The 18,632-nt window shown below is 54.8% G+C and overlaps 2 protein-coding genes across 22 annotated transcripts in view; one reads left to right on the top strand and one right to left on the bottom strand.

The window, feature by feature from the left end:
* Positions 1-1,638: 1,638 nt before the first annotated feature.
* Positions 1,639-9,231, bottom strand: THAP9 (THAP domain containing 9). The gene is made up of 6 exons (XM_054392246.1): positions 9,152-9,231; positions 8,872-9,070; positions 8,486-8,783; positions 6,907-7,057; positions 3,400-5,303; positions 1,639-1,733 (listed from the first exon to the last, which is right to left on the bottom strand). The coding sequence occupies exons 1-6, from the start codon at positions 9,229-9,231 to the stop codon at positions 1,639-1,641; spliced, it is 2,727 nt and encodes a 908-aa protein (XP_054248221.1).
* A 3,052-nt stretch (positions 9,232-12,283) lies between these two features.
* The window catches only part of SEC31A (SEC31 homolog A, COPII coat complex component), a 58,515-nt gene continuing 52,166 nt past the window's right edge, over positions 12,284-18,632 (top strand). For 20 of the 21 annotated variants that reach the window (XM_054392193.1, XM_054392187.1, XM_054392185.1 and 17 more), the window contains exons 1-3: positions 12,284-12,362; positions 12,866-12,989; positions 16,971-17,169. In XM_054392193.1, coding sequence (XP_054248168.1) covers positions 12,284-12,362; positions 12,866-12,989; positions 16,971-17,169 — 402 coding nt within the window. The remainder of the gene's footprint in view (positions 12,363-12,865; positions 12,990-16,970; positions 17,170-18,632) is intronic. The other variant, XM_054392189.1, reaches the window with a different exon arrangement.

Raw genomic sequence — 18,632 nt, 5'->3', positions numbered from 1 at the left:
CATGGTCAGAGAGGATGCAGGTGCAGAACCAGGAGTGGCCACCAGACAGACATCTGGATCCTTTGGCACAGAGCTGGGCACAGCTGTGTGTGCACCAGGGCAGGGAGTTTGTCAGTATTGTTTACAGACAACCTCAGTTCACACTTCTCATAGTGGAGCACATCTGCACCACTCACCTGGCAGGTGACTGCCCTGCCATGCACACCAGGAAGGATGTTTTATGACAGGCAGTGCTGCTGGGTGTCTCCCTTCAGCCTGGCCAGATTCCTCCCAAAGGGATTTTCGCGTTTCTGGTGCCAGGCTCTAAATACAGAGAAATGCAGCAGACCTCAACCTCCAGGGGAAAAGCAGGGACCAGGCAGACCAGCAGCAGAGCCAAGTTGATGGTGACAAGATGGGAGAATGCCTCCCCTCCTGCCTGCACCCTACAGTCCTGTGCACTGAGCCCTCCCTCCCTTGCCCCTTCTCTGCTGCCTCCTCCAAACGCTTCAGGGCATGCCAGGCCTGGGAGGCAGCTACTGGCTGCCTTCGCAGACATCTGCCCTGCAGCCACCTTCTGCTATCCACATCTCCCTGAGCACAGGCAGCAAGTGCACCTGTGCACACCTCCAAGAAGGGAATCCACTTCTCCTGTCAGTAAGTGCTCCTCAGGAGGAGGAGGAGGAAGAGGAGGAGGGCCTGGCTTTGGCCAGCAGGCAGCGTAGATAGCACAGGTGTTTGCTGGACTCCTGGGCACCTGTACAGTTTGTACAAATGTAAAGTAGTGTAAGTGAATAAAGTCAGAGCTGCTTAGGGGTATTTTTCAGACTGCAATCTGCCTTCTGGGGTTTGTTTTTTTTGGTCTAGACTCCATGTTTATTTTGTATATAGCCCCCTCCCCCAGACACCCCCTGCTTCCTCTCAGCTGCACCTTTCGTGATGTGTATTTATATCTGGTGTGCAAAAGCAGCCCCTGGGATTTAGCTGCCAGCTGTAATTATGTATGATGGATATTGTTGGAGAATATTTTGCTTGTAAAGACTCTGAAGGTGCAATCAAATGCTCTTAGTTCTTCTCTCTTTGGTTTTGACCAAGCTTTCTCAGATAGGAAGCTTGGGGGTTCCTCCCTCCCTCTCTCTCTCTCTCTCTCTCTCTCTCCCCCTGGTGTGTAGAGTGTGTGAAGTGAGTTTTGTACTTCCTTAGCCATTTGCATCAAACTGCTGGACAAGACTGACTGAAGTCAGAGTTCATCCAGGTCCATACCAATAAATTGGGAACGGGGCAAGGGTTCATTTTTCTAGTTCTGTTTACATCTGAAAGTAGACAAATGAAATTTATATTTACTAGACCTTATTCAGAGACTACACTTTTCTATATTGTACAAATAAAACAGTCAGGTAAATCACAAAGGAAAAAAAATAAACCTTTATACTATTCTGTAACTGTGATTTTAGTTTTGGTTTTGCACTCCTTTCCTTCAGCACTGACAGAAGATTTTCATCTGAAATACCAAATGCTTAGCACTGGGCCACTTCTGAGGCAAATCTTGGCTTGGGTTGCCAGGATAAGAACAAGTCCTGACAGAGACCCCCCTGGTGTCCTGTCTTGCACAGCAACTTCTGGTACATCCCAGTCCAGTGGTGGATAACTTGGCAGGAGTTACAGCCCCTCGCGTTCCAGCTGGTGCTGGCTGCGCCTGAGTTTGACTCCTGCTTGGCGCTCAGTTGGACCTTTCGTGTGACTGTCTTTACATTCTCGGGAACAGAATTCAGACTCAAACGCAGTCAAGTGCCTGCAAGGGTTGATTTGGCTGACTGCAAATAGATACCGGCGGGGGTCGAGCGCTGATGACGCACGAAGGGGGCGGAGCGGGGCCAGGCGGGACCGCAACTCTATCCTTCTCTGCGGCAGCTTTGCTCTCTGGGCCAGGCGCACGGCAGGGCAGGGAGGCAGGGACAGGCAATAACCGCCCCTTCTCCCAGCAGACAGCTCTCAAGCAGCTCCTTAAGCAGCCTCTTAGTCTCCCAAGCAGCCGCCAGGCACTGTCCCAAGCCGTTCCCGAAGCAGCCTTTTATCGTTCCACACCTGGCCGCCAAGCAGCTGCTACTTCCCGCATTGGCCAGCAGAGGGCGCACCTAAAGCCATCCCCAGGGTTCCAAAGCCTGCCCCTGTCTCCAGGTGTTTCTGCCGCCTTCGCCGCCAGGGAGTCCCCAGGGTCCTAAGTCCCGCCAGGGGGGGGGTACCGAATTGAAAGCCCTTTAACTGACCTCAGGAGGCCATGTGCCAAACTCCTGTATCCAAACGATTATCCCAAATGATTCTCGCAACGAGGCTGAGCCACAGATCTACTTCTGGCCCCTTACACAGCTGCCTTCCCCCTCTGTGGTACAGCTGCTGTTCTGCACGGCCAAGGGGAGCCACTGAGCAGCAGCTCTGCCATGCTTGGCTCCTCAAGCTCAGCTCTTGATGCCAGGGCAGCTTCCTCACTACTGAAAGGACCTGACTGAGGGAGCCTCTCTCATTTGGTGGCATTGAGTCTACAATTCATCAGTGGAAACATCTGAGAGCCTGCCTGATGCCCTGGGCTGCAGGCAGCTGGGAGGATGAGGCCATGTGGCACAACTGAGTGGTGACCTGATGGGGCCACCTGATGGTACCTGAAACGCTCACCCTGCTGCAGCACACCCGTGGGAGGCTTCTGCCCACAGAGGAGGGTGTCAGTGCCTCAAGTGCTGCTGGCCCAGCAGCCTCAGCACCACTCTCAGCTTCATGGCCAGCAGCCTCATGCTGGGCATGCAGCTCCTCACTTGGGAACCGCAAGTGAGGCTTTAAGGGCTGCACTTTGCTACTGCTGTGCCCCCTCCTCAACAGCTTCTTGATCTGCTTGAAGAGAGACATGCAGGAGTGGAGGTGAGAAGTTGTGGACAACCTGAGTGCCATTTTAATTTTGTAGCTTTATTCTGCAAGTCAAAGCTTTGCAAGCTTGCTTTCCTTCAGCTCTTTGAAAGCAGGTCTGCTTTGGTAAGGTCAAATTGCCAGCACACATGATCCCCACAACAACCATGCAAGATACATCCATTTTCTTCTGCCAAGAGCACTCACAGCCCTCAGCCAATCAACGCCTCCAGGCATCCCCTACCACTTCCCCAGGCACCCTGGGCTCATCCTGACCTGCTACACAAGTCTCATGAAGTCTGTGCCTGCTTTGCAGGATTCTAGATCAGCACAGGGTTTGCTTTGCTCAGATGGTTTGCAGGGGTCCAGCACATCACTGCTCCTTACCACCAGTTTTGCAAGCTAAATGATGGCAGGCCATTACCTTGTGTCCTCACTGTGTTGCCTAGAGGTGGCCATCAGCATACCTGGGACCAGCAGTGAACATTCAGGACCCTGCATGGGTCTGGCTTGACTGACAGCTACCTGGTGGTGTTCCCTTCGGTCTCTTCCACTTGTTCATCCCACACTGGTAGTTCAGGCTGGGGTGCCTGGTGGGGTCTGTTCTGATGTCCAAGTACCGGCGCGTTATCTGCTTCACTAAGGTGGTGTAGTGATTGTCAACACACAGCTCCCCATCGAGGAAATGGTCTGTGAGGGCGGAGAAGAGAGGCCTTCCTCCCAGGAGCTCCTGGAGGACCTTCTGTTCTAGAGACAAACGCTGTAGCTTGGTGGCTTTGCTGCCATCTCCTCCTTTGCTGTGCCACTTCAGGACTCGTTCCGAGACACCTGCGATGCGGTACAGGCTGAACGAGGGCAGAGCCACTCCAGCTGCCTTTCTGATGTAGAGCACTGCCCCACGCCCTCGCCTGATCTCAACCAGCTGGAAGAGGGAGGCCAGGCAGACCTGGCAGCCCAGCCCCTCGGCCAGCTGCTCCGCGACGCGGCCTGCAGTGCTGGCGAGGCTCCGTGCCTGCAGGGACAGGTCTGTCAGTGCCTCGCTCAGCATCGAGCTGCCCATGGAGGCTGCACAGCAGGGCTGCTCTGCTGCCAGCGGCCCCCTGCCAGCCGGGGCACACTGAGCACGAATGCTGCCCAGGGTCAGATCCCTGCTGCCTGATGGGGACAGGCCCAGGTAGCTGGCGTGGCCTAAGCCACCGCTGTGCGCTGAGCCCGGGGCCAGGCTGCAGTCCCCCAGCAGTTTGTGGTAGGCAGCCTGGAACATGGCACAGGTGGGGCTCCTGCTGCCGCAGGCTTCCAGCAGGGCCCTGACAAACTGCTCCAGTGGGGCGAGGCTGAAGGCAGAGGCGAGGAGGTGGTGGGAAGGAGCATCTTCTGAACACATGTAATTGGTGTAAAGCCACCTGAGGCTTTTGGTGTTGAGCAAGAAGCTCAGGAAGCCCAGTTTACGTTTGCCCTTCATGATGAGTCTGCCCCTGGAGTCCCTGAGGGTGGTGAAGCAGCTTCTGATCTCCTTGGAGAGGTGGCTGATTTGGGTGTGATGGCCAGTCACCATAGGCCCCTTCAGCTTCCTTCTGTAGGCACCTCTGCCATCAAACAGGGCACACAGCCTGCTCATCAGGTCCAAGAACTTGGCAGTACCACTGCAGTTCTGGAAGGAGGCCAGGCCCAGCTTCTGCAGGTGTTCCAGAGCGTCAGCAGCACCGTCACTGAACACCAGGGTGGCAAGGTTGACCTTAAGGTAGGAATTCTTACTCCCAGGCCTGCCTGACTTGGGTCTGCCTGCTTTTGGTGCCCTCTGATCCTGCAGACCTGCCAGGTCCACCACATGCTGCCACTGCACAGCAGTGTCACGTTGCCACTCTATCCTCTGTAAATCCTGCAGGGCATTGCTCACCAGCTGCTGAGCGTGGCAGATGTCATACAGGTAGGTGATGCTGTGTGCAGAGCCGGGGGGGTGCCGGAAGGTGCACTGCACCCTCTCGGGGTCTATCCTGATCCCCAGAGCGGCGGCAGTGGCGGCGCCATGGGCGGTGGCACGGGAGGTCACAGCCAGCACCGTGATGCCAATGTTGTTCAGCTTGCTGATGGTATGACGAAGCAGCTGGGCAAGCAAGGGACCGCTGGCACTGCTCACCAAGAAGTATCCAAGTGGGGCTGCCCAGTGGCTGGAGATGCCCACTGCCATCAGCAGGATGGCCTCTGAGGCCAGCGGAGCCTCGTCAGCGTCCAGGGCACCTGTGCCCAAGTCCATGAAGCCTGCCCGGCGCCGGCCCTGCAGGTCCCACTCCTGCTGCCTCTGCAGGGGCACGTCCTGTACCATCAGGACACAGTAGCAGTAGGCCTTCTCTCCTCTCTCCACCTTCTCCTGAAGGCGTGTGAAGATGCTGCTGCTGAAGCCTGCAGCAGCCTTGCTGGTGGACAGCCAGCTGGATAAAAGAAGGAGGACACAGTTAGGAGGTGGGCTTCTGAGAAACCCGCAGCAACAACCAGCACCTCGTACCACTCGTGGGCAGCCATGCCCAGAGCTGCAGAGCAGGGCACACAGAGCAAGCAGCCCAGCCTTCCTCAGTGCATACTCTCAGCTTCTTTTCCCCTAGTGATGGGGAGCCAAGCCTGGGTGGAAGTAACCTTCCTGCCTCTCCAACATCAGGAGATCAGGAGAGAGAAAAATAAACCAAACACAGAAGTGCGAGTCAGGCCAATGTCAGCAACACCAGGCTGCTGTCCTTCCCCACTGCCTTTCTCCACACTGCAAATCCAGTTTGGAAGAGGTGAAAGCCTCAGCAGCCTATAAGGAATGCTCCTGGCACCCCTTCCAAGCAGGTTCTCTGAGGGACTCTGTCTGAAACTCCCCCCCCTCCAAAACTGGCATGGACAATATGTATCTGTTGGGCATCCTCCAACTGCACCTCAGGAGTCTGCAGGGGCAGAATTCTTTCAGCTTTTTCTGGTGTGCTATTAGATCTTCACTTCTCTTTAACAGGTCTCATAGCAGCTCAGGTTGTAAATGCTGAGCCTACACCACCACCTGGAATGGGTGATGCAGCTGAGTTATGGGACAGAGACATCTCCCTGTGCTGGTTTTCAAACAGACACTTGTCAAGATCCACTTGTCGACCTCCCAGAGACCTTGTGAGCCCTCCTCGCATTGCTGTATGCAATCCTTCACTTTCTTATGTTCCCCTCTTAACTTCTCCTTCCCCCAGAAAAGCCTTCTAAACTTTTCCATGTTTTCAGATGACGCTACTGGTATTCGCCCCTGCACCCACTACCTGGCTGGTCCCTCCCCTCTCTCAACATTACAGAGCAGGAGCATGTGCCAGTGTGACAGAGCCCCTCTGCTGCTTGTGCTCCTCTTTGCTCCCCAAGGAACAGACACACACACAGCGACCCTCCAACAGTCCTCACATGGGGCTTTTCTCACACATCTGGGAACACCTGGCACTCTGAAACTGGTGCTGTGAGGAACAGGCAACTCCCATTATGTGGCCAAGAGCAACATTTCATCTCTCTGAGATGAGAGCTATCAATAGTTCTGGAAGTTTGTCTCCCACTTTGCTTCCCCTCAAAGGGGACCTTTCCCAGGGCCCTTCCCCTAGGCCCCCCTGGCAGAAAGCAGAGTTAGCTAAAGCAGAAAGTTGTTAACTTAGCTCGCCAAGGTCAGTGTGTTATCTTCAGCCAGAGGAGAAGAAGAAACAGCAGCCAGACAGCCCAGCAAGTTGCCTCAACTGCAGACTGCAGAGTGCCCCACTTTGTTTTGAATAGTAGTTCTTAAACATTTCTATCTATCCAATGGAAGTGTTTAGAACAATCAGTATTTTGCTTTCTTATACCCGATAGTGAATTTTTTACACTCTTTCACTTTCTCTGCTTGAACTTTGCAAAGAAAAAATTAAAGAGACAGTTTCAAACCATCACACTAAACCAGAGAAAAATGTTCCTGCTGGATACTTTCAGGACAGATGCATTAGACTCTTTCCACACAGGAAAGAATGGAGATACTTTCTGAAAGAATGAGTAAAAACTTGCTTTGTCAGGCTGTAAGGATGAGGGAGGGGAATCATCTTCCGCAGACAATCGTAGGCCTTTCTGTGGTAGAGCTGGAGAGCACAGGCAAACTGCCTCATCTCCAGTGAGTACTCTGCCATCTTCCTCCACCTCTGCTGCTCACAAGGTAGATCTGCTCAGAATAAAACAAACCAGGTCAGCTTTAGAGAAGCAAAGTAATACCTCAGAACTTCATCGAAATCAGCAGGGGACACGATACACAACATGGCAAGAAATCCAGGCTGGGTGAGGAGTGGCTGGAGAGCAGTCTGGAGGAGAAGGCCTTGGGGGTGTCAGGTGGTGACAAACTTCCCCAGAAGCCAGCAATGGTCCCTGCCAGCTCAGCAGGCAGCTGTGTGCTGAGCTGCATCCAGAGCAGGGAGAGCAGCAGCACAGGGAGGGGATTCTGCCCTCTGCTCTGCTCTGCTCAGACCCCACCTGCAGCACTGCCTCCAGCTCTGGGGCCCTCAGCACAAGAAGGACAGAGAGCTGCTGGAGTGGGTCCAGAAGGGGCCACAATGATCATCAAGAGGGCAGGAGAACCTCCCCTGTGGGGACAGGCTGAGAAAGTTGGGGCTGTTCAGCCTGGAGAAGAGAAGGCTCCAGGCAGACCTTAGAGCACCTTTCCCATACCTGAAGTGGATCCAGGAGAGCTGGGAAGGGACTTTGGACAAGGGCTTGTAGTGCCAGGATGAGGGGCAATGGCTTTGAGCTGGAAGAGGGTAGATTGAGACTGGAGATGAGGAAGAAATTCTTGACAGTGAGGGTGGAGAGACACTGGAACAGGTTACCCAAGGAAGTTGGGGATGCCTACTCCCCAAAGGTGTTCAAGGCCAGGCTGGATGAGGTCTTGCACAACCTGGCCTAGTTTTCTAGAAGCTGTCCCTGCACATGGCAGGGGGATTTGTAACTGGATGTTCTTTAAGGTCCCTTCCAACCATTCTATGAACAGGGTGGCCGCTGAACCACACAGTCCTGTAGGCTAAGGTCACAGCACAGCAGTGGCACCTCTGTGCCTCACCCCTCTGATGGCCACACAGTGGCCCAGCAGCACAGGCCCCACCACACTGTCTGAGGCCTCTTCCTACCCAGTGTCACACCATGCCTGAGGGAAGGTGTGTCCTACATGTGGCTGCTACTTAAAAACTTGCTGGACAGGAGAGAAGCCACAGATTTAAGGCTGACTGTGCAATCTGAAATGGCTTCTTCAGGGTGTACTCAATAGAGCTGGCTCCTGGGGAGCACAAACAACAAGGTGTTCTCAGTTAAATGTACCCCATTCTGGAGTCACTGGTCAGCTGAACAGTAGCATGGTTTGATCTGGCAGCCTTGGCCACAGGACTTGGCCTCAGCACTGCAGCCAGCCTCCAATAACTGCGTTTTCCAGGGAGATTTAATCCCTTTCATCACTTGGCTGCTGCAGTCCTGACCTACATGTCACAAAGCTTCAGTGCTACAGCCCCGAGGCATCGGAGCCCAACACTACTCAGGGATTGCAAACCTCACAAAACTCAACCAAGCTCACACAGCTGGGGGTGAGGGAGCAGCTCCCCAGCAGTACCTGAGAACTGGGCCTGCAGCAAGCTCATGGTTTCCTCAGGCAGGTGCTGCTTCTCTGCCAGCTCCCGGAGGATGGTCCCCACTGTTCTGGACTGGTGTGCGGGAACGCAGTCCTCGGCCACAGGCTGCTGCTGCCGCGGGGTCTGCGGCGGCGGCGGCGGCGGCGGCGGGGCGGCTCCCTCCTGCTGTCCCTTCAGGCTGTAGTTGTGGTCGCCGGCCGCGACCTCCGCGGCGGGGCTGGGCACAGGCTGCTTCAGCGCTCGGATGGAGGGCTTGTGCCACCAGCCGATGCCCACCGGCTCCTAGGGGGGAAGGCAGAGGGGGAAGGGGGGGTCACCCTAGGGCGACGCGGCCCCGCGGAAGCAGAGCCCCGTTACCCGCACGCACCAGAAAGGGGAAGAAGCGGGAGGGCACGGCCCCCCGCCGCAGCTTCCGCCGCATGCCGTAGCGCTCGAAGTCGTCCTTGGTAAAGTGCCTCGAGCAGAGAATGGCTCCCGGGCCGGGCCGCCAGGCCTGGCGGCTCCGCGGGTCCATACGGTTCACGGCGCGGATCCATTTGCGGCGCTGCGCGGCGTCCACGGGGAACCTGCGCGAGAGGGAGGTGAGGGGAGGGGAGGGAAGGAACGGCGCAGGGGGAGATCCCCTCCGCGTCCCGGCCCGCACTCACTGATGGAAGGAGATGCCGCGCTCCCGGGAGCGCCCAGTGTCGCGGGCGGTGCAGCCCAGCGCCGAGCAGCTCCGCGTCATGGCTGCCTCCAGCACCGCCGCGGCCGCCGGCAGCTCCGTCCCCGAGCGCGGCCTCCTATTGGCTGCCGCCGCCCGCCCTCACGGCCTGCCTCACACAACCGCAGCAGCCCAGAGTCACGGCACGGGCTGGAAGGGAGCTCCGAAGGTCAGCCAGCCCAACCTCCTCTGCAGTCAGTAGCTCCATCCTCCAGTTGATCAGGTTGCCCAGGGCCTCGTCGAGCCCCACTTTGAGTATCTCCAGGGATGGGGTCCCAACCACCTCCCTGGGCAATCTGTTCCAGTGTTCCACCACCTTCATAGTAAATAATGTGTTCCCAATATCCAATCTGAGTCTCCTCTACTCTGAAGCCATTGCCCCTCATCCTGTCACTGCAGGCCTTTGTAAAACAGCCTCTCTCAAGCCTTCTTTTAGCCCCCTTAAGGGGCTGGCAGGCTGCTATTAGGTCTCCCCAGAGCCTTCTCCAGGCTGAACACCCCCAGCTCCCTCAGCCTGCCCTTGTAGCAGAGGTTCTCCAGCTCCCTGATCATCTTTGTGTCCCTCTGGACCATCAGGTCCATGTCTCTCCTTATATTGAGGGTTCCAGACCTGCACACAGTACTCCAGGTGAGGTCTCCCCAGAGCAGAGCCAAGTGGCAGAATCACCTCTCTGGATCTGCTGGCAATGCATCTTTCAATGCGGTCCAGGATGTGATTTGCCTTCTGGGCTGCAAGCTCACACTTGTCTGCTCCTGTCCAGCTTCTCATTCATCAGCACCCCCAAGTCCTTTTCCTCAGGGCTGCTTTCTATCACCTCCTCCCCAGTCTGTATTGGTAGTGAGGATTGTTCCAGCCCAGGTGCAGAACCCTGCACTTGCTCCTGTTGAACCTCATGAGGTTCCCCAGAGCCACCTCTCCAGCTTATTCAGGCTCCTCTGGATGCCATCCTGTCCCTCTGGTGTATCAACAGCACCACTCAGCTTGGTGTCATCTCCACACTTGCTGATGGTGCCTGGATCCCACTGTCTATAGTATTAATAAAAATATTGAACAGCACAGGTCCCAGTATGGACCCCTGAGGGACACCACTGTCACTGCTCTCCATCTGGACTTCAAGCCATTGAGCACTGCCCTCTGGATGCAACCATCCAGCCAACTCTTTATCCACTGAACAGTCCACCCAGCAAATCCACAGGCTTCCAACTTGGCGAGTAGGACACTGTGGAAGTCCGTGTCAAAGGCCTTGCAGAATTCCAGATAGATCACATCCACAGGTCATCCCTCATCTACTGACACAGTCACCTTATTGTAGAAAGCCACTAGGTTGGCCAGGCAGGATTTGCCCCTTGTTAGCTGTTTGGAATCACCTCCGTGTGCCTCAGCATGGCATCCAGGAGGTTCCACGATCCTCCCAGGAACGGAGGTGATGCTGACAGGACGCCACGTCCTCCTTTCTGCCCTTTCAAACATGGCTCCTATTGGCTCCTCAGCCACCATTCCGGACCCTTCCCGCCGGAAGGAGCTCCTGCCCTATTGGGCGTGGCGGTGGCTGACGCACTTCCGTCTCGGTTTGACGACAGTGGAGAAGCTAGGCGGCGGGAACCGAGCCAACCAATGGCAGCAGTAGAAGGAGGCCCAGCCAATGGCAAGCAGCGATCCTCGCAACCAATGGGAACTGCGCTTCTACTCCCTATATATGGCGGGCCCGAGAGCGCGCGTTTCCTCTCCCGGCGCGGTCCCCACTACCGGAGGCGCCCGGCCGAGAGATGCTCGGCAGCGTGTGCGCTGGCTGCATCTGCTCGGCTGCACAGCGCGGGGAGCCGCAGCCGGGCCATGGGGCCGAGGCAGCGCCCGCCCCGGCCACAGTATCTGTCCGCTAGGCGACGGCGGGACCCGGCGGCAGGAGGCAGCAGCAGGGCTGCTCTCCGGCTGTTGTGAGAGGTGGGTCGGGGGCCGTGTCCAGAGGCGCCCCAAGCCACGCCCGCACCCTACCCCTGCCTGGGTGCGGCGGCTGGGTGGTTAACTCAGACTTGCTGGTGCTGCTCCCCCGCGCCGAGGGGCGGAGGGAGCCCCGCTCTAGTGTCTCGCCCCGCTCCGATGATGAGCCTCACTGCTGTTCACATCATGACACTGCCATGATTACTGCTGTTGAGCTGAGGACAGGCGGCACCGGAGCTCCCGAGCTTCGGGCGCCTTCCCACGGCTCCTCTAAGCCTCCTCGGGGCTGCCCCTTAACGCCTGTCTCCCTCTTCCCCAGGGCCGACCGCCGCTACTGCCCCGAGAAACCCAGAGAGACCCCCCCCCCGCGAAAGGAGGAGGTGGCAGCACCCCCCCAACCCCCCAACACGCTCTTCCTGCTGGGGCGGCAGGCAGAGCCCCGGTCCTGGCCGCCCGGAAGCGGCGGGGCGCGCCCGGAAGCTGCGGCGAGCGGGAGGCGGTGCCACCGCTGCCACGTTGGAGCGGGCCGGGGACGTGTGAGCGCCGGGGACGCGGAGGTGAGGGGGGGGAAAGCCCTTCGTTTCCATTTTTTTTTTTTCTCCTTTAGTTTCTGTCGGAAACGGGCCGCAAGATGCCGGTGGAGGGGCGGCCCCCGCGCACGGTGTGTCCGCAGCTCGAGGAGCCCTGGGGCGTGGGAAAAGGACCCGAAAATGGGGCGGTGGATGGGGTTTAAATCGCTTTTCGTCCTCCGATCCGGCTGGCTCGCTGAGGGGACTCGAGCGAGGGGCAAGAGGCGGTTTTTAGAGGGGGCTTGGTTCCATGGGTTGCAGCAGGAGGCTGCTGTAGGCTTCTTGGTGTGTGTCCTGGTGCCACTGGAAGAGGGGTTTCAGGGCAATTGAGGCTCTGCTCAGCAGCCATCAGCCCCCCTTATGTGTCGGTGTTACTCTGCCGAGGGAGAATCCTTCCTCTCCTTCTCCGGGTATGCTCTGCAGAGGATGGCCTGGCTGGCTTTGCGGTGGCTTTGGTCTCACTCTGGCTGCTTCTACCACGTCTCAGTACTGCTGCCGAACCCCTGGCAGTGCAGTCTCCCCACGCTCCCTTTAAGCATCACCTCTCATGGTTTTATTTCTTAGCGAGATGAAGCTGAAAGAGATTGACCGAACTGCCATGCAGGCATGGAGCCCTGCCCAACAGTACCCCATTTACCTGGCCACAGGTGAGTTTCTGGGGAGTGTGTACCAGCAGCCCTGGAGCTGTGTGTGCTGGCTGCTATGAAGTGCAAGCTTCAAGTCCTGAAGCCTGGAACAGGATATATGCTGTGGTGCCCTCAGTGGAGTTCTCCAGTTGTGCTATGTATGGAATAGTGTTTTGCATTCTGCAGGTGACAGCAAGCATTCTCTGCTTTCTGCCAGGGTATAGTGCCAGCCTAACTGCTTGTTCACTGCCCCTCACTGCTCATTTGCAACTTTAGTCCTTTTCTGAGTCTTGTCAGGGAGAGAGATGGACATAGCCAAAGCTTTTCATACTGGTTGAGAAACTCCCAAAGGGAGAAGAGCTATGAGGAGAGTTATGTGGAGCTACACTGAAACAGCAGAAACCTGACTCCATCTGAGGGTCGTTTTTGCAAAGATGATGTTTTTGTGCCCCTCCTTGTGCTGCTTTTGCAGTTGCCTTTCTGTGCATCATGACTTTCTCACTGCCAAGCACGCTTCTGCACAGGTACATCAGCTCAGCAGCTGGATGCAACCTTCAGTACCAGTGCTTCTCTAGAAATATTTGAGTTGGACTTAGCAGACCCTTCGCTGGACATGAAGTCCTGTGCCACTTTCTCATCTTCTCACAGGTAAGCAGTGGGGTTATAAGGGAGAAGTAATGGCTGTGCAGCTGTTTTGTGTGGTGGGGTGTGGAAAGAGCACTTCAGGAGGTTTAGCTACAGTAGCTGAGGAGTTCAGCAGTGGAAGGTGAAGGCATGTGAGTGCCATTGGTGTTGTGGGACACTGAGGTGGCATTGTGAAGGCAGTGAGCTTGGACTTGGAGAGTTGCAAGGGGTCTTGCTCTGACATTGGCTGGTGTCTTATAATGTGTATTCTGAATGGTTATCTCAGGAGCTCCTGGGACTCTCCAGGGACAGAAAGAAATGTCAGGCTATGAAAATGCAGTGACAGCTTTTCCCATTTCCCCATTGTGTTTGCATTGAGGTGTTTCAGGAAGACTCCTGTAGCAGAACTAAATTGGGCTGTGTTCTGTGTGTATCATACTTCACCCTGCAGCTGGGAAGCCACCTTCCTGGCTCTGCAGCTCCCTTTAGCTCTTAGTTTCTTACTGTGTGCTTGTCCAGAGAAATGTTATTCACATCAGAGCATTCAGTTTTCCATCCCAGCAGTGCCTTGTAGCTGCTCTCTGGTGGCTGGTCCAGTACTGCTCTTTGTTGTCAGAACATAGATGGAAGTGCAGGATGCTTCTGTGGGTGGAGGAGATGGAAATGTTCATTGCCATTGGACTGGATCTGTGACTTCTCTGCACCAACCACAGTGTCAGTGTGGTCACTCTTCCCCTTGGTGGCCCAAAATGACATGTCAAGGTGCAGGCAATTATTTTACTGTATGTTCAAGTGAGAATTTGACCCTTTTAGAAGGGCTACTGCTGTCTCTTACATCTGGCACAAGTAGAAATTGATTAGATTGGAGTCTTCATTATCTCTTCTAAAACTGGAACTTCAAGACCTAAGGACCTACAGCTCTTGCCTGAAGTTCTTGACCACCTGCAGTTTGGGCTCCTAGAGGTTGTGTTGAGAGGGGTTGAGTTTGTGTGCAGTTGAAGGCAGTAAGGTTGTGACCTGCTTTGGGTGAACAGTGGCTGTGGTATCTTCTGCAGCAGGAAGCACAAGCTGTGAGGTGCTGGTTTTGTGCTGTGTCAGTTCTGTGGCAGCCATTCCTGGGTCTGGCAGAGCAGTGGTGCTGGCAGGCAGCTCACAGCCTCTGCCCTGCAGTTGTTGGTGGTTTAGTGCACAGAGCTTAGGAGAAACAGCCACAGTCTCCACTGAGTGCCCTGCAAGGTGGGCAGAGGTGGTGTTACCACATCTCTGGAGCTGCTGAGGGCAGGAGGTGGTGGCTGATCTTTTACAATTTGCTTGTTCTGTCTTGTGATACCTGGGACTGAAGTGACATTTCCTTATGCATTGCCCAAACCACTCCTTACAGGCCCAGGGTACAGTGCTCTCTTGAAAGCACTTCCCTTGATGAGCACCGCAGGCAGTTGACTTTGCCCCAGAAAATGCATTGCAGAGGAGCTTGGATTCATTTACTGATTTACTTTTAGTTAAAGATAAGGAGAAGTGCCCCAACTGGCAATAAATCAGGCTTTGTTTTGGTTTGCAGCACAGGCAAATGGCCAGGGGATTAACCCCCCAAAGGTAAACCCTGCAACGAGCTTCTGTTAGTTTATCCTTCAGGGAAAGTTTTGCACTGGTTTTCTAGAGCTATGCTTTAGGTTGGAAGGAGCAAAGGACAAGTGGAAGCTAATTGCTCACTTCCCTCTGGTTGTTGTTCCTCACTCTTTCATAGCTTCACTTTGCATTAAGTCATAGAATGGGCTGGGTTGGAAGGGATCTCCAAAGCTCATCCAGTCCAACCCCCCTGCACTCAGCAGGGACATCCTCCACTAGAGCAGGTTGCTCAGAGCCCTGTCCAGCCTCACCTTGAATACCTTGAGGGATGGGGCCTCAACCACCTCCCTGGGCAACTTGTTCCAGTGTTGCACCACCCTCATGGTAGAGAACTTGTTCCTAACATCCAATTTAATTTGCTCTTCCCTAATTTAAACCACTGCGTCTCAGGCTATCACTGCAGGCCTTTGCAAACAGTCCCTCTGCAGCCTTCTTGTAGCCCCCTTCAGGTACTGGAAGGTTCCTATTAGGTCTCCCTGGAGCCTTCTCTTCTCCAGGCTGAACAGTCCCAACTCCCTCAGCCTGTCCCCATAGCAGAGGTACTCCAGCCTCTTGATCACTTCTGTAGCCTCCTGGACCCTCTCCATCAGGTTCATGTCCTTCCTGTGTTGAGAGCTCCAGAGCTAGACACAGCACTCTGGTGGTGTAACAGTAATGCCTCTGCAACCTCAGGCCCTCCATTTCTCATAACCTTGCATAGTGAGGTGCAGAAGTATGAAAATCTACCTAAGGAAAGGATCTGCCTGATGTCCCAGACCAGTTTCTTTTGTTCTTTGTTTAAATCCCCATTGAACACTGCCCTAGCAAAGCAAGGGCTGGGTTGTTGCAGGGTTTTTCACCCAACTTATGCTCTCACTTTTCTGCAGTTGTGTATTTTATCATGCTGAAGTTGCTGTGGTTTGAAGAAATCACTTGGAGGTTGCTCAGAGATAACAAGATTCATAATAGAGTGAATGCCAAAGAACAACTTGCCACCTTCTGGCCAGTGTGGGTTTGCTCTCTGCTTGCCTAGGAGCTGGTCTGTGAGAGCTGTCACTTTGTGTAGGTCATGCTTTGCTTTGTAGGTCGTGTACTCATGGCTGAGTACACAGGAATGGTGGTTTGCTTGTGCAACAGCTTCATTGAGGTGGAGGGTGTTTGGTTTTGGGTGTGGGAAGCACTTCATTTCTGACAGGCTGGTTAATTCAGCTTGACTTAGCCTGTGAAATGGACAGGAGGCAGCAATGGGCACTGGCAGCACAGAAGGCCAAGGGCAGCCTGGGCTGCATCCAAAGCAGTGTGGCCAGAGCTGGAGAGAGAGGATCCTGCCCCTCTGCTCTGCTCTGGGGAGACCTCACCTGCAGGGCTGGGGCCAGAGCTGGAGCCCTCAGCACAGGAGGGACCTGGACCTGATGGAGAGGCTCCAGAGGAGGCCACAAAGGTGATCAGAGGGCTGGAGAACCTCTCCTGTGGTGACAGACTGAGGGAGCTGGGAGTGTTAGCTTGGAGAGGAGAAGGCTCCAGGGAGACCTAATAGCAGCCTTGACAGTTCCTGAAGGGGCTACAAGAAAGCTGCAGAGGAATTGTTTCCAAAGGCCTGCAGGGACAGGATGAGGGGCAATGGTTTGACATTATACAAGAGGAGATTTAGATTGGATGTGAGGAGCAAGTTCTGCACCATGAGGGTGGTGAAACGTTGGAACAGGTTGCCCAGGGACATAGCTGAGGCCCTATCCCTGGAGATACTCAAGGCCAGGCTCTACAAGGCTCTGAGCACCCTGATCTAGTGGAGGGTGTCCCTGCTGAGTGCAGGGGGGGGTGGACTGGATGAGCTTTGGAGGTCCCTTCCAACCCAAACCATTCTAGATGCTATGAAAACAGATGGTGGTCCAGGAGATGTCTGTGATGTGAATAAAGCACTTGCTGATCCTGCAGCACAGCAGGTGGGTGTTGCACATCCAGAAGCAGAGATATGGAAAAGAAATTGGAGCTCTTCCTGTTTCCACTCTTTTCTTCCCCCCTCTTTCCTGAATATTTGCACACAGAGAAGAGGTTTCCTTCCTGTCCTGCAGTGGATGGGCTCTCAGCCCTTCCTTTAATTTACTCCCCTGGCTTTCGCAATGGTGAGCTCAGAATCACCTGAGGGCTGGGAGCACTTAGCTGGGTTTGCAAGCAGAGATCTTAGCAGGTTATTGGTTGCACATGTGGTGACCTTGTGTCTTGAGAACAAGCAGAACTGGGCCACCTCTTTCTGGCAAGGGTCAGGACTTCTCAGCTTCAGGGAGAATGCAGGCAGTGCTTTGGTGGCTCTGCTCTGAGAGCAGCAGAGTGGGGCACACCAGTGTGGATGGAGCTGCTGGTGGATGGCTCTAGACTGTGGCAGACCTCTGTGCCTTACAGGTACCACAAGCTGATCTGGGGGCCACACAGCATGACCTCAGATGGGAGAGTCTCTGGAGTCCTGATTGCTGGGGGGGAGAATGGAAATGTCATCCTGTATGACCCAGCCAAAATCCTTGCTGGAGACAAGGAAGTCATCATAGCCCAAAAGGACAAGCACACAGGACCAGTGAGAGCCCTTGATGTCAACATGTTCCAGGTGGGTTGTCTGCTCCTCTTCATCACACACTGGCACTGAGGAGTGACCTGTCTTGGCAGCTTTCCATCCTCCTCTCCCTTTCTCATCCCCTAAAAGCCTTGAACTAAGCTTGGTGTTTGAGTGTCTGCTGGGAGTGGGCCAAACTTGCCATGTTACTTGCATTTCAGGATGGGGAATGGAAGCTTAAAGTGTCTGGTCCAGACTCCTTCCTCCTCAGCTGATGTTGTTGCTTCAGTGGGTCTTTGGAGTTCCCTTACCTGGAAAATAGAGGTGGTCCTCAGGTGGTGTGGTAGTTTTAGGCTGTACCTTTGAAATTTTTCCCCAGCTCTTGAGCAGAAGGTGGCAGAATGTAAATAAACCACTATTGGGTATAAAAAAGGAAAACAATGATAAGTTCTAAAGGATCACATTGGAGAGGTATCTACCCTAAAAATTCAGATCCTGGAGTTTGTTTGCATGATTGATTTGCCTGCATGACTGAAAGAGTTAGGGCACTTCAGAATGGAGAGGAGAAGGCTCTGAGGTGACCTTCTTGTGGCCTTCCACTATCTGAAGGGGGCCTACAAAAAAGCTGGGGAGGGACTTTTTAGGCTATCAGGGAGTGACAGGACTGGGGGGAATGGACCAAAGCTGGAAGTGGGGAGATTCAGACTGGACATGAGGAAGAAGTTCTTCCCCATGAGTGTGGTGAGAGCCTGGAATGGGTTGTGCAGGGAGGTGGTTGAGGCTCCATCCCTGGAGGTGTTTGCAGCCAGGCTGGATGAGGCTCTGGCCAGCCTGATCTAGTGTGAGGTGTCCCTGGCCATGGCAGGGGGGTTGGAACTAGATCCTTGTGGTCCCTTCCAGCCCTGACTGATTCTGTGATTCTTGCTGCCCACCCCTCCCCTGCTGCCTTCTGACTTCAGTAAAGCTTTTGATACTGTCTCCCATGACATCCTCATAGGAAAGCTCAGCAGATGTGGCATAGATGGTTGGTCAGGGAGGGGGGTTGCAAACTGGCTGCACAATGGAGTTCAGAGGGTTGTCATCAGTGGCACAGAGTCACCTTGGAGGCCTGTGGCCAGTGGTGTCCCCCAGGGGTCAGGACTGGGTCCAGTTTTGTTCAATATCTTTATCAACGACCTGGCTGAGGGCATTGAGAGGACCCTCAGCAAGTTCTGATGATACAAAACTGGGGGGGTTTGGCTGACACCCCTCAGGCTGTGCTGCCATCCAGTGTGACCTGGACAGGCTGAGAGCTGGGTGCAGGCAAAGCTCAGGAAGTTTAATAAGGACAAGTGCAAGGTCCTGCATCTGGGGAGAAATAACAACAGGCAGCAGGACAGGTTAGAGGCTGCCCTGCTGGAGAGCAGCTCCACAGAGAAAGCCCTTGGAGTGCTGGTGGGCAGCAAGTTCTGCATGGGCCAGCAAAGTGCTCTGGGGCAGCAATGGGGTCCTGGGATGCTTCAAGAAAGGTGTCCAGC

This window comes from Indicator indicator, chromosome 25, assembly GCF_027791375.1.
Source record: "Indicator indicator isolate 239-I01 chromosome 25, UM_Iind_1.1, whole genome shotgun sequence".
In the NCBI taxonomy this organism is placed as follows: Eukaryota; Metazoa; Chordata; class Aves; order Piciformes; family Indicatoridae; genus Indicator; species Indicator indicator.
Note: the sequence above shows the minus strand (reverse complement) of the source record. Positions and strands in the feature narration are given on the sequence as shown.